This window comes from Aegilops tauschii, chromosome 1 (assembly GCF_002575655.3).
Source record: "Aegilops tauschii subsp. strangulata cultivar AL8/78 chromosome 1, Aet v6.0, whole genome shotgun sequence".
Taxonomy (NCBI): Eukaryota; Viridiplantae; Streptophyta; class Magnoliopsida; order Poales; family Poaceae; genus Aegilops; species Aegilops tauschii.
Genome location: NC_053035.3, coordinates 77,698,417 through 77,712,379, shown reverse-complemented (window position 1 = coordinate 77,712,379; position 13,963 = coordinate 77,698,417). Strand labels below are relative to the sequence as shown.

Sequence of the window (13,963 nt, the reverse complement as noted above, 5' to 3'; positions counted from 1 at the left end):
CTAATGTGGAAAATCAAGGTAACGCATACGAAAATGAAACATACTGGTGTGGACATGAAAAATAAACTTGCAAAGGATGGCAAAAGACTCACGAGTTATGTCGGGAAAATGTAGAACCTTCATGCAGCACGTGGCATCAGGCGGCACCCATGTACCTGCCATCGACGTCATACACAGGTGAGTCCATAAAAAAGTGAAGTTGCAGACGGTGAATTAGCAGAAGGAGCATAGTTGACAACTGCAGTTGCCATGACTGAACAACTGCAGTTGCCATCCCTGGACAACTGCGATTGCCATCCCTGGACAACTGCAGTTGCCATGCCTGGACAACTACAGTTGCCATGCCAGGACAAACTGTAGTTGCCATGTATGATCAAAAATGTGATTGCAATGTACAAACAACCGTGGATGGCAAGTGTGAACAAATCTGTGTGGCATGGTTGGACCACTGCATGTTCCATGTTGAAGAAACTACAGTTGCCATGCATTGACCAACTACTACCATGATTATAGGTTATTACGGTGGTGCTACCTCGGTAAACGTCTCATGGCAAGCTTCATAGATTGCAGACAGAGCACGTCAATTTGGTGTGACAGACCACACAAGATGGGCACATGCAGCACAACAAGGTAAGGAAATTTGAACCACAAAAACAGAACTGCATTTGTTTTTGTGGGAATAGCATGTGAGGAAAAGAAGATTTGTAGCAGTGATGGTGGAAAAAATCAAACAGAAAACGCTAACAAGTGGTCGTGTGCAATGACTCATATATTGTCTTCGGGATTTGCCAATTGCTAAAAGCATGTGTGCAGCACTAATGATTGATCGCATTTGCCTAGTGAGCTCAAGCCTAGAATACAAAGTTTTGATGCTAGAATATACTAGTTGCCATGTATTGGCAATAGTATTTGCCATGTATGTAGGACTGCAGCTGCCATTGATATAGAATCCAAGTTTTGGTACTGAAAGGAGCTGGTTGCCATGCATTGGCAACAGTAGTTGCCATGTTTGTTGGAGTGTAGCTGCCATGACTGGGGAACTACAGTTGCCATGTATGTCCACATGCAGACTCACGGCTTGCTGTTTGAATGATGTCATGCCAAATCACTTGCAGTTTATGTACTCCGTTACGATAAACATGTCATTCAAGCAAAATCTTATGCTCGTACCTGTTTTTTTTATTACAGGGCCTTCAACTACAACCAACAGCGGCACGGGGACATCTACTGTGGGGAGCTCTGAGCTCACGGAAGACGCATTCCACTAGCCAGCCAACAATCATGCTGCATACAATGCCGAGTCAGAGTCGGAAATGGCAATCATTCCAGCAATGCCGACAAGCACACCTTTGAACACAAGCACTGGCAACACTCAAGTAGATGAAAGTGCCGCCGATACTTAAGTGAATGATGAAACTGATGACGAAGCACAAGGGGATGAAGATGGTGGGCAATCAGAGATCATGGTACCTCAGCCACCTTACGTTGGGCAGAGATTTGAATCGTTCGCAGAGGCAAAGGAATTCTACCAGACATATGCAAAGTTCCATGGATTTGCGGTCAACACCGAATACCATAGGAAAATTAAGAAAACTAACGAGTACAGCAGAGGTGAGATGAGGTGCCACAAGGCACGAAGGAACAAGAAGGGGAAAGGTGTTGGCCTGTCGTTCCGGAACGAAAGAGAGGTATCATTCTCAAGACGGAATGCCCTGTCCGGTGTAAGCTAAACGTTGATGGAGCACCCTGGGTGGTCACTGAATATTTTGACGAGCACAACCACAAACACATAAAGAAGTTCGACCTGGTAAAATTTCTGACCGCCCACAGAGGATTCACCCCCCTCGAGAAGAAATTCATAAAGCTGCTACATGATTGTAACGTCGGTCCATCAAGAATGGTCCAGATACTATCACTCATCCACAGCAAAAAAGGGACTTTGAGTAGCATGCCCTACATACCAGCTGACGTCACAAACCTAAAGGCAAAGTACCGTAGAGAGAGCAAGTTGGCTGACATAGAGGCCACAATGGCCTACTTCGATGAGAAAGCGAGGAAGATCCAGATTTCTTCTACAGGATAAGATTGGACGATGAGGACCGTGTCAGGAACATGTATTGGGTGGATGGTGCTACAAGAAGAGCCTACAAACATTTCCGAGATTGCATTTCATTCGACGCGACATATCTCACTAATATGTACAAGATGCCATGTGCTCCCTTCATAGGAATAAATAACCACAATCAGTCGTTGCAGTTCGGATGCGGGCTCATTCGGAACGAAGACACGGATGGGTACGTTTGGCTGTTCAAGACCTTCTTGGAGTGCATGGGTGGACTTGCTCCGATGAACATAATAACATACCAGGATTTTAGCATGCGTGCAGGCATAGAGGAGGTCTTTCCGTTGGCAGTGCACAGGCACTGCAGGTGGCACATTATAAAGAAGGCTGAGGAGACACTGGGACCGTTCTTTGCTGACCGTCCAGACCTGCACAAGGCATTCGAGCTGTGCGTGGACCACAGCTTGACGGTGGAGGAGTTTGAAAGGAGCTGGATGGCTATGATTGAAACATATCAAGTCCAAGACCACGAGACGTTTGCTAGCTTGTGGGAGAAGCGAATGTACTGGGTGCCGGCCTACTTCATGCAGTGCTTCTTCCCGTTTCTGCACACTACACAGCGCAGTGAGGGGTTCAATGCTGCTTTGAAGCGGTACGTGAGCCCTGGCAACTCATTACTACAGTTTGCCAAGCAGTACACCGCTTTGCAACAAAAAAATACTGGGATCCGAGCTACAGCAAGAAGCAAACACCGCGCTCAAGCAGCCAAAATTGCTAACGTATTTACCAATGGAGAGGCAGATGAGCAAGATATACACCAACACGATTTTTAACAAGTAAGTCAGTTGTGTTACAATCTTATTTGCACAAATCATGAAGGTACCAGGTGCCATGTAGAATGCAATGCAGTTGAAATGCTTATTTGAAAATGATGATTGTGTTGAAAAGTAGCCATTAGGTACAGAGTAAACATGATATGTAGTTGCCGTGCTTAATGAACTACAGTTTGCCATGCTTAATGAACTGTAGTTTGCCACTTTCACTCAACTGCAGTTACCATGTTTGTGTAACCGTAGTTGCCAGGTTTGATGAACTGCAGTTGCCATGTTTAATGAACTGCAGTTGCCATATTTCATGAAATGTAAATTCCAATGGCCATGATGGTATGGAATGCAAAAGCCAAATTGAAGTTGTTATGTAGTTGCCATGTTTAAATGAAATGCAGTTGCCATGTTTAATGAACTGCAGTTGCCATGTTTACTCAACTACAGTTGCCATGTTTAATGAACTATAGTTGCCATGTTTGAACGAATTGTAATTCCATTGGCCACACCAAACAAAAGGTGCTACAAAAAACTGCACACAAGAGTTTAACAAAAAACACACAAAACTTGCAGATTCCAGGAAGAAATAAAGCGTGCCAGCATGTACACGGCTTTCCAGGTGGACGAACATACGTTCAAGGTGTGTTCTATCATGGGCATGTCGGATTCAGAACCTGAAGACCCAGACAAGGGATGGAACAACTTTGTGAAGGCATCGATAAGCGAAGGCGAATACTACTGCCAATGCTGCAAATTCGAACGGGATGGGATTGTGTGCTGTCACATTCTAAAAGTAATGGACTTGAACGCGGTGACACGAATGCCCCGCCATTTCATAAGGCGGCGATGGGCTTGGGATGCTGACGATGCATTGGCACCGCAAACATCAAATGCAGTTTTGGCCGTGCATGACGAGAGACCAGAGTCAACCATGGAAGCCGTGAGGCACGTTGTGTTGACAAAGAACTATGCTGAACTAATTGATGAAGCGTGCAAGAGTGATGAGACAGCAAAGGTCGCAGAAAAACACAGGAAGGCCCTCAAAAGAGAGCTTCATGAGATAAAAAAGAGGAAAGCTGAGGAAGCCTTACACAGGTTCCCCCGCACATCAAGTGTGCCTTCGTCCACAGGGCCATCATCTGAAAACTCGGAGGTAGGATCTGGAACAGCAAGCACACAAATACAGGTTAGGAACCCGCCCCGTTCCATCACAAAAGGGCGTCCAAAAGAGCTAAGATACAAATCGGGATTGGAGATTCAAGCAAAACATAAGAAACCAAAGAAAGGGACGGGCAATCCGTAAACAACATTGGAGCACTTTGACTTGGTCCATGGTGACATTTTTTTGGTAATCTAGATGTTCTAAATTTTGTAAAAACTGGAGAATGACTCTTCAGGTGCATCAGAATCTAAAGTAAAAATGCCATGAAAGAATAGCTGCAGTTGCCACGTGTATGGCACTGAATTTGCCATGTTACTTGAACTGAATCTGCCATGCAATTTCTGCTAAATCTGCCATTCCATTTCTACTGAATCTGCCATGCCATTTCTACTGAATTTGCCATCTTATTTTTTACTAAATTTGCCATCTTATTTTTTACTGAATCTGCCATGTTAGTTGTACTGAACATGCCATGTTAGTTGTACTGAATCTTCACCGCGTAGATTTCCATGTTCAGTCAGCGCATTTTAGTCACACATATTGTATTCTGGTGCAAACTATGGGAAACAAGTTGAAACGGTCTCGTGCAGCAACCGCACAAGTTACTGCTCCATGATCAAACTACCATGCTAGCCGGTATAGTTAGCAGTGCAAAAAACCCAAAAGCCAAACAAGAAAGAACGATAACTTTCACTAACCATGACTGATCAACTACATTTGCCATGTTTTCAGACATCAAGGATGCATTCAAAACACCATGCTGGGACTACCAACCCACAAGCACATAATAATACTGAAAACACATAAACGTATCTGCTGTCAAACCTAAGTAGGTTCACATCCACACATATATTACAAACTATTCAAATGTCACTCACACGCCACCACTGTATACTAGGCTATGGGGAGATGCAGTCATAGCATATTACAAAGGACATAGTTTTGAAAAAACAAGGTAATACCTTCCATTCCTCGGCAACAGAATGTAAGGTAGGCGTTCGGTCAGGAGCACCACATGATCACTTGTACTTCTTGGTGGCTTTCTTCACAGCTTCCTCTATGAACTCACGTGTGCTGGACCGCGTGTTGAAATCTTCATTCATTAACCAGTTCCATGTGTAAATTTTGCGGAGCTCGACGACCATTCCAGCTGTGACGACAGGAACCCGTCGACCTTCCCACTTTGCAAGGTATTCCAACATGTGGAAGCCGCAGTCGTGCCTAAAAAAGAAAAGAGTCACGTTAACTCACAAGAACATATAGAAAAAATCATAAACTTCAATTCAGAGGTGACAAAAAAGAGAGGGTGAGCACTGGTTTGGAGGACACATGAGGAAAAGATGGGAAAATACCGGTTTCCTTGCTTCGTAGTCGCCACGTACTCAATTGGAAAATGTCTGATCTGGACCTTTGAGTTTTCATAGTGACAGTTCCATGTCTCTTTGAGGTTGTTGATGAAGTATTCAGCATGCGTAGTAAGGTCTGCATCAGCTTCTGAACGCATTGAATCAAGCACCTCAAAACGTTGGTTCTTCAGGTCAAGGCAGATCGCATAGTGGTGACCACACTTGTCGTGTGGGTCCTGTGGTGCAAGCTCCTGGAACATGGGGAACATGGGGAACAAGGCAGATCGCATAGTGGTGACCACACTTGTCGTTGTAGGCAGTTGAAACAAAATGCTGAAGTTGCCATGTTAGCACAAGATAGTACGAAAGAAAGGCACAAATCTTCCCCTGCACAAACATAAAATGTGTCAGCTCACACCCTGTCCTCATACAAAAATGAGTTGCCATGTGTTCAAAGGCAAAATGTGCTAGGTTGAAATTTCCATGTTAAAATGCAACACAAAATTCAAAAAAGCGCTGAAAAACATCTACTGAACAACCTGAAATTGCAATGCACACACTGACCTCGTATTAAAAATGAGTTGCCATTTAGTACGGCCAAATATGTTCAGATATCACAAGTCAGCGTGGCAAAACACGAAACTGGGTCTGCAGTACAGTGAATTTGCCACATTATCCTGCCTACAACATGGCAACAGCCATGCTGTGTTCACAGAAATACTTGCCACATGGAAAGCATATATATGGCAACTGACATAGTTGATGTGGAAATTAGTTGCCATCCAGTGCACATAGTTGCTGAAACTGACATGACAACCTAGTTACTATACTTTGCCATGCCACATTATCCTGTCAGTTGCCACAAGTCAGCGTGGCAAAACACAAATTTGGGTATGTAGTACAGTGAATTTGCCACATTATCCTGCCTACAACGTGGCAACAACCATAGTGTGTTCACAGAAATACTTGATACATGGAAAGCATATATGTGGCAAATGACATAGTTGATGTGGAAATTAGTTGCCATCCAGTGCACATAGTTGCTGAAACTGCAATGACTACCTATTTACTACACTTTACCATGCCTACAGCGTGGCAGCAGCCGTAGCATGTGCACGAAATTAGTTGCCACGTGGAAAACATATTTGTGGCAACTATCACAATCAATCAGGAAATTAGTTGCCATACGGTGCAGATAGTTTCTCAAACTACCATGTTTGCATTCATACTGCACTTTGAAAAACAACTACCTAGATCTAGGGTTCAATGGCAACTATCATAACTTGAAATTCATCACCAAAATTCTCCCTGCACTGATCGCAAATAGCATTTCGAAGCAATGCGCAACTATCGGACATAAAAACGACGGCCCAATCCCAAGGCACAACCAGGATGTGGCTCCGGACAGGCCGAACCACACCGGCGTGACCGCCACTGCGGCGGCGACAAAACTGCTCAATGCCACCGAAAACGGCAACCACAAGACTCCGCCGCCGGCGGGAACGCCGGCGCATCGCGAACCCGCCTGAATCTCGAGCGAAGCATCGACCACGGAGGGGAGGGGAGAAATGCAGGCAAGCATTTTGAGCGTGGGAGGGAGCATTACCTTCAATCTGTAGGCGCTCCGGCGAAGACGCTCCGGTCCGGCGAGTCCCACCGACGGCCGCGAATGTCGTCGACTCTTCCGCCTCCGCCGTTGCCTTCTCCTCTCGCCTTCTCCTCCAATCGACTGAACTGCAGGGTGGGTTGTGCGAGTAACTGAGGGGAGGAGTAAATGGAACCGTGAGGGGAGGGGGCGAAGTGCGCGACGTGTTTGACGGCAACCACGGTCGGGCATGGCGTGCGGGCGCAGAGCAGTTCCACCGCACGCCCCCGAGTGGCAACCGCTGACCGCGGGGAGGCAACCGGCGTGTGGGCGAACTATGTCACACACCACACACACGCCTTGTCCTACGTGGCACACAAAATCAGTCAAAATGTGCCAAGATTCGTGCAGATACTGCTGGACGGCGATGGAGGCGTGTGGTTGAGATGGCTAATGCCCATACATGTGGGCGTTAACATTTCCGTTTTACTTTCTTCAAGCAGACATACATGGTTTTGCCGCTCGGAATTGGGATGTGGGCTCGATGTAAAAAAAAGAATTAGGATGTGGGCTCAATTTTTTAACATGAGGAGATTATATTTTATTTGTACGCATCTTTATTTCAAAAGAGAGGAGGCACGTGCCTTTTTGGAACTTGGCCGTGGTGTTAGATGTTTTTCCTTTTTAAATAATGATGGTTGCTGATCTAGAAAAGAATGATGGTTACTTTTTTAAAGCATGAGGACTCTTTTTTACATGATGTCTCTTATTAATAATAGGTAGTGTCTCCTTTTTTTTTTACATACATGGCGTGGTTTATAAGGTAGAGTCTTCTAATAATTGATGTGAGGATTTTCTTCTTCTTCTTTTTTTTTGATGTGAGCCTTTCATTTTTTTAACTCACGTTGGATGTGTTAGACCTTTTTTTCTTATATAATATAGCGTCATTGGGGCTTTTAACGTGAAGGATGTTTTACTTCTTAATTTATGGGAACGGTGGGGGTTTTCCTTTTTTACTTGAGGCTTTTCATTTTCTTCTTAACAAAAGTTAGACGTGTCAGATGCATTTTTTATAGGAGGGCATCATTTATGTTACGCAAGTTGTTCTTTTATCCTGGTTGTTAATTTTACAATCTAACGGTTTAATTAATTTTGATGATGTGGATTAATGAGAAATCATTAAAGGTGCCTCCAATTAGTAGTTAGATAGACGTGTCAGATGCATATTTTATAGGAGGGCATCATTTGTGTTACGCAAGTTGTCCTTTTATCCTGGTCGTTAATTTTACAATCTAATGGTTTAATTAATTTTGATGATGTGGATTAATGAGAAATCATTAAAGGTACCTCCAATTAGTAAATATAAGAAAGATCATGCCTCCCGTCAATTTACCTCCCCCGATGTATCAACCATGCCTCTCCTGCTTCAACGACCGTGCATCTAATAACATCATTATCGTTCCTCTCCTAAAGACACACCCAAACATATGATTAAAAAAATTAAATCACAGAAGCACGAGTATGCTTTTCAGCATGTATAACCGTGCCTCACAAAAAGTCTGTGAGGCACGATAGGCACGTAGAAGAGTCCGCTGGGAGGCAGCACAGCTGGACAACTACAATGGGAGGCAGCTGGACGAGTCAAACGTCTCGTATCACCATAACACCTCGGAATGCATGCACACCATCTACAACCAGCATTCATTCCATTTTGTAGAATAAAAAATAAAACAAGAAGCACTCATTACTACTCTTGCTCTCTCCCGTCTCCTTTATATTTCAATAAGCTCCGACTCCCTCAGCCACATCACAACTCATTTGCCTTCTCCATCGCCTGCTTCTAGGGTTCGCGCATCTTCCCCGCACACAATCTGATTTCAAACAAGTTATTGTAGAGTTTTTATTGGGTCTCTCGATTAATTTCTAGGCCGGGCTTCTCTCGTCGACTGCTGGCCGTGGGTGCTTGCCCTAAACTTTCCATCACAACCAATCTGCCTTATCCGTCCGCCTACTTCTAGGGTTCGTGCTTCTTCCCCACACACCATCTCATTTCAAACAAGTTATTGTAGAGTTTTTATTGGGTCTCTCGATTAAATTCTAAGCCGTGCTTCTCTCATAGATTGCTGGCCGTGGGTGCTTGCCCTAAGCTTCCCCTACCCAAATCTCCGTTCGTCGATGCCCGTTCTTCTTCTCTCGCAGGTAAAAAGCATATGGGTAAGCAGCATGCTCCGATCCGTATTTATGTTTTGAAAACGATATTTAAATTATTACTATTTTATGTTTAGGTTTTTCATTTGATAGTTATTGAAGCATTAGATCCAGTACAACGACTTCATTCTCTAAATGAATATAAAAACCATTTGAAAATCTAAACAAGTGATCTAAACTCTGTCATACTGCTTTTCTGGAAGGAGTAGATGAGAAGATTTCTGGTAAATTTGTAGTTGTTGTCTGCCTTCGTACGGATATTTTTTAATATGGCTAACATAGTTGAAGCTAGTCGTTGTCTACCTTCAACGTTGAAGCTTGTTTTAAATTGTTATGATATTCTTGTTTTCTTAACATAGTTGTTCTGAATTATTTAGGTATGATTTTCCCTACCTGCCGCCAACCAGGCGGCCCTTGCGAACCACACCCTGAAGTTCTCCAGTAGTTTAAGGTTATTCTTGATTAAAATTGATGGAGCCGCATGGTTAGTAAGCATTACTAACATATTAGTTGCTTACAACATAGTAGAAATCGTCACTGTTACCCATACCCCCTTGCACCTACACTAGGTCTGCCTGCTATCACTTCTTTGCACATGTCTTGTGTTTTCATTTTCCATTAGTTTGCCTGCCTATGCCTTCATTACTATAGTGCATCTTCAGTTCTAATTAAAATTAGTCAACATATGCCAAAATTTTGTATCCATTAATTTATAATACCATTATGTTGTTATCTGTAATTGCTATCAAAAATTCAGATCCAATTTAAGAAAACTTTTAACATTAATAATACGCGAGTTCAAATTTATACTTACAGGTTGTTATTTTTACTATTTTTTCCAGTATGTACCTTGTAATGTCAGAGATTTTCTCGCTGAGTACATTGATGAGAGGAAGAAAGAAGCAAGAAAATTGCGTAAAGAGCAGGTAGAGCCAGCCCTTCTTACACATGAAGGAAGGTCTTACAATGCTTTGTTTAAGCATAGGGCGAACTACACAAAGTTCTGCGGTGGTGAGTGGAACATCTTTGCGGATGATTATGAACTACGTGCTGGAGACCGCATAAAATTTGAACTACCAGACGAGGGTCTCAATCTCGAAATACAAACATATCGGGATGACAAAGGCTGCTACCATTACCCCACATTGGTAGGTATTTAATATTACAGACTTATCTTCTTTCACTGTATTTTTCTATGCATGCATCAAACTGAATAATATTAACCCCGTGTTGGATATAACTTTATCTAACTTTAAAATCGTGTTGTTTTTCTAGCTCTCGACGATCTTTCTTCTGACGATTTCGACCATGTTCACTGATGTGTCTACTCTAAGGATACTGAGCTTACCTACGACCAGACACGATTCTTTCTACAACGCCTTTTCCGAGATACTTTCATCCGTTGCCGTCCATTTGTCCACGTCTTGACTCCCACTAACACCAAAAACTGCGTCATGGTTGGTTACAACTGTCCTTGTTAAAATACCAAACGTATTTTGCTTATATGTAAAATAAACAATATTGACGTAATCTTGCTTATATGTAAACTTATAAAGAACCTATTTATTCAAACCTAAAACAACAAAACTTTTGGTTGTTCTCTTAATATATTGTTTTATTTGTTTACACACAAACCTGAACATGCCAGGAAATATATTACTTTCACTATGGAATTTCTTAATGTTTGCGCACTCACCGTATTCAGCCATTATTTTATTTAATGTCCAAGTGGCAAATCAACGGTTTTAATTTCTATTTAATTTTGATTTCTTCTAGAAAATACCGAGGAGCGTTGTCTCAACACTAAAGAGATGGGTGGACATGCCAACCAATGGCAAGGTGACCCTTGAAGCTCCTGATGAACCTACCCATGTCATCACTCCTTCGTCATACTACATCTGCAAAAACGACGGCAGGATGGTAATAGAAAAGTCTTCTTTCAGAGACTTCATATCAGCTGCATCCTTTGTTGAAAAGAACGTTGTTCTGATCACTTTCAAAGAGCGCCATGATCGTTCTGTGTCCATCATCATTTAGTGCATTTTGTATATTCCATCGGAACGAGCACCTAAAATGGAAGCAACAGTGTATCTCCTAGGATGTTCAGCGCTCGTTTCATGATGATGCCTCCCAGGAGCAAAACACTGGTTACTATAAGTTTGCTAGTTAGGATGGTAGAGTAATGTAACTATTATGGACCATGTGCTTGCTTGAACTACCGGAATGATCTTTTGGAACTTATGTAGCTCTTACGGACCCTCAACTCGCTGTTTCAACCATCGGAATGATCCTTTGCAACAAATGTTGTTTGAACTATCAGAATGACTCATTGGAACAAATGTAGTTCTTATCCTTTGAAAAGTTCACAATTCAAAAAACCAAAAAACAGAAAGAATCATTTTCAAAAATCAAATGAAACAAGAATCAGTTTTTTATTCAAAACCTATAGCAATGCCATGTTATCAAACTTATTCAAACCATCTAGTGAAACATATCTCAATTAAAAACCAAACAGGACTCCATTTTTGCAAACTGTGTTTACTTCACCAACTTTTCCTAAACACACAGTTGTGCACCGAATAACATAACAACAGTGCCTCCCTGACCAAGGAAGGTTGTTAACCGAAAAAATAGTTTTCACAACAAAGGCACGACCATGCATCTGCTGAGTGTTCTACCGTTTACACGACTACTTTCACAGCCAAAGATGGAATATGCACATATGGATCACGCACGTAGCACGCAACGAATAAAAAAATTCAATGAACAAGATAAGTGAAAATCTTAAAAAAACAGATAAAACAAAAGCCTGTTTCCGTAAATCTACGCCTGGAACCGTCGGACGACTACCAACTGCTCTTTGGTGGTTTCCTTTCTTGCACGACAAAGTAAAGATCCCTTTCACTTTTCCGACTCCATTTGCATCGTCTTCTTCAGAAGTTTCTCGCCGGCCGCAGTTCACCAGCGCACACCTCCAGCCATGGACGACGGGAAACTAACCACACTCACCGAACACATCACTACCCATGGTACAACCATGCTGGAGGTGGTGTACACCAACGACCCAAGGACCGTGGAGTGGATCATCAAAAAGTACGAGGAACGGCTAAAGGAGGAGAAGAACAAGTTCGTCGGCCTCGACCTCGAGTACACACGTAAGAGCAGTTACATACGACAAGGGATCGCCCTCGTCCAACTTGCCATGCGCGAGCATGTCCTCGTATACCACTACTGCAAGTCTGAGCGCTCCCAGGCGTTACTTGACTTCGTGCAACGGAAAGCGGTAACTTTCACTAGCGTCGACACCAGGAGCGACAAGACCATGCTTGCCCGTGCATGGGTCAAAATTCCAGACGAGCACCACGTCGACATCCAGAAGCTATTCTGCATCAAGGGTGGTGGAGAAAGGGACTCCATGGGTGACCTTGCAGCAGCCATCATCGACCCCTCATACAAGAACATGAAGAAATCATTCCCAAAGGAGAAGCACCAGTTCTGGGAGTGGAAGCCGCTTTCCCCGATACACCTTGAGTACGCAGCAAAAGACGGGTATGTTAGCTACGAGTTGTACCGTAGAATCCTAATCATCAAGCACGGGCTACGTCACCTCCACCAACAACTAATGAAGGACAGACTCCGCCCACGTAAGAACAAAGACGAGGCATCTTCCAGCGGCTGGAAATGCTGGAAGGGAAACAATGGTTGGTAAATTGCGAGAAAATGGATGTCTACATTAAACTAGTAGTAACTACTATTATGATAATTTAGTTTGAATGAACCTATTTTGTAAGTATGATTATTGTTGCTCAAAGATGCTATGTGTATTGTATTACTACTTTACGTTTGAACTTTGAACACAGTGGTGTGCTCATGTACAAATGCATAGCACGGTTGTGTTTATCTAAATGCAATTAGTAATTTATCTCCCAGTATTCATATATTGTATCCATGATTATAGAACGAGAGATATGTCGCACGATATTGTATTATAATTTTCATACTTAACCTTTACAACATGCATTGTGCATTCAAAAGAATAGGTGATTATATCATTGTAAACTTTCAGTAGAATGCTTATTCAACATTGGTGTGAACAATTCATAAATATTGCAAAAGAACATTCGATACACAAACGCAAGGGATAAGAACTTTATTACTTTAACCACATTGAAAAAAATTAAAATCACACAACACAACAATTTGACATCAAACACCGCTCTATCCATTCATAACGTCCTTTGCATTGCACACAGGTTCCTCTCCGTACACCAGTTCTGCACGATGCCAAAAAACTACACTACCAGGTCCAACTGACCTATGTAAAACCGTGGCTCTCTAAGTGTCTATTCGAACAACCGAGCCTCCATGCCCGTGACCCTACAGACTTTACACCTGTGCATCAACAACCGAGCCTCTCTAACCAAGTATTCGGCAGATGCCTCTGTTGCCATACGTCCGTGCCTCTAGAAACTTGACAGCAGCAAGAAGATTCATAACCGTGCCTCCACACAACAGTGCTTGTACTCACTTCACTTCCGTGCCTCCGTTTGCTCAATCAACGTGCCTCACATGAAACCCACAGTAACTCTACGTGCTCCGCACGCGTGATCGCCCGTGCAACTTTGGTGCTGCACGCACACTCCTCTCAGTACAACCGTGCCTCCACAAAACCGTGCCTATACTGACTTCCCTTTCGTGCCTCTGTTTGCTCAATCCACGTGCCTCACATGAAACCCACAGTAACTCTACGAGCTCCACACACACGTGCCTCTCACA

The 13,963-nt window shown here is 43.0% G+C and overlaps 2 protein-coding genes across 2 annotated transcripts; both read left to right on the top strand.

Annotated features, from left to right (window-relative positions):
* Positions 1-1,463: 1,463 nt before the first annotated feature.
* Positions 1,464-4,189, top strand: LOC141027668 (protein FAR1-RELATED SEQUENCE 5-like). Its single transcript, XM_073504823.1, has 3 exons — positions 1,464-1,611; positions 2,387-2,714; positions 3,460-4,189. Exons 1-3 carry the CDS (start codon positions 1,464-1,466, stop codon positions 4,187-4,189), a joined length of 1,206 nt encoding a protein of 401 aa, XP_073360924.1.
* Positions 4,190-12,167: 7,978 nt separating this feature from the next.
* On the top strand, positions 12,168-13,501 carry LOC141027666 (uncharacterized). The gene is made up of 2 exons (XM_073504820.1): positions 12,168-12,736; positions 13,441-13,501. The coding sequence occupies exons 1-2, from the start codon at positions 12,168-12,170 to the stop codon at positions 13,499-13,501; spliced, it is 630 nt and encodes a 209-aa protein (XP_073360921.1).
* The last annotated feature ends 462 nt before the right edge of the window (positions 13,502-13,963 follow it).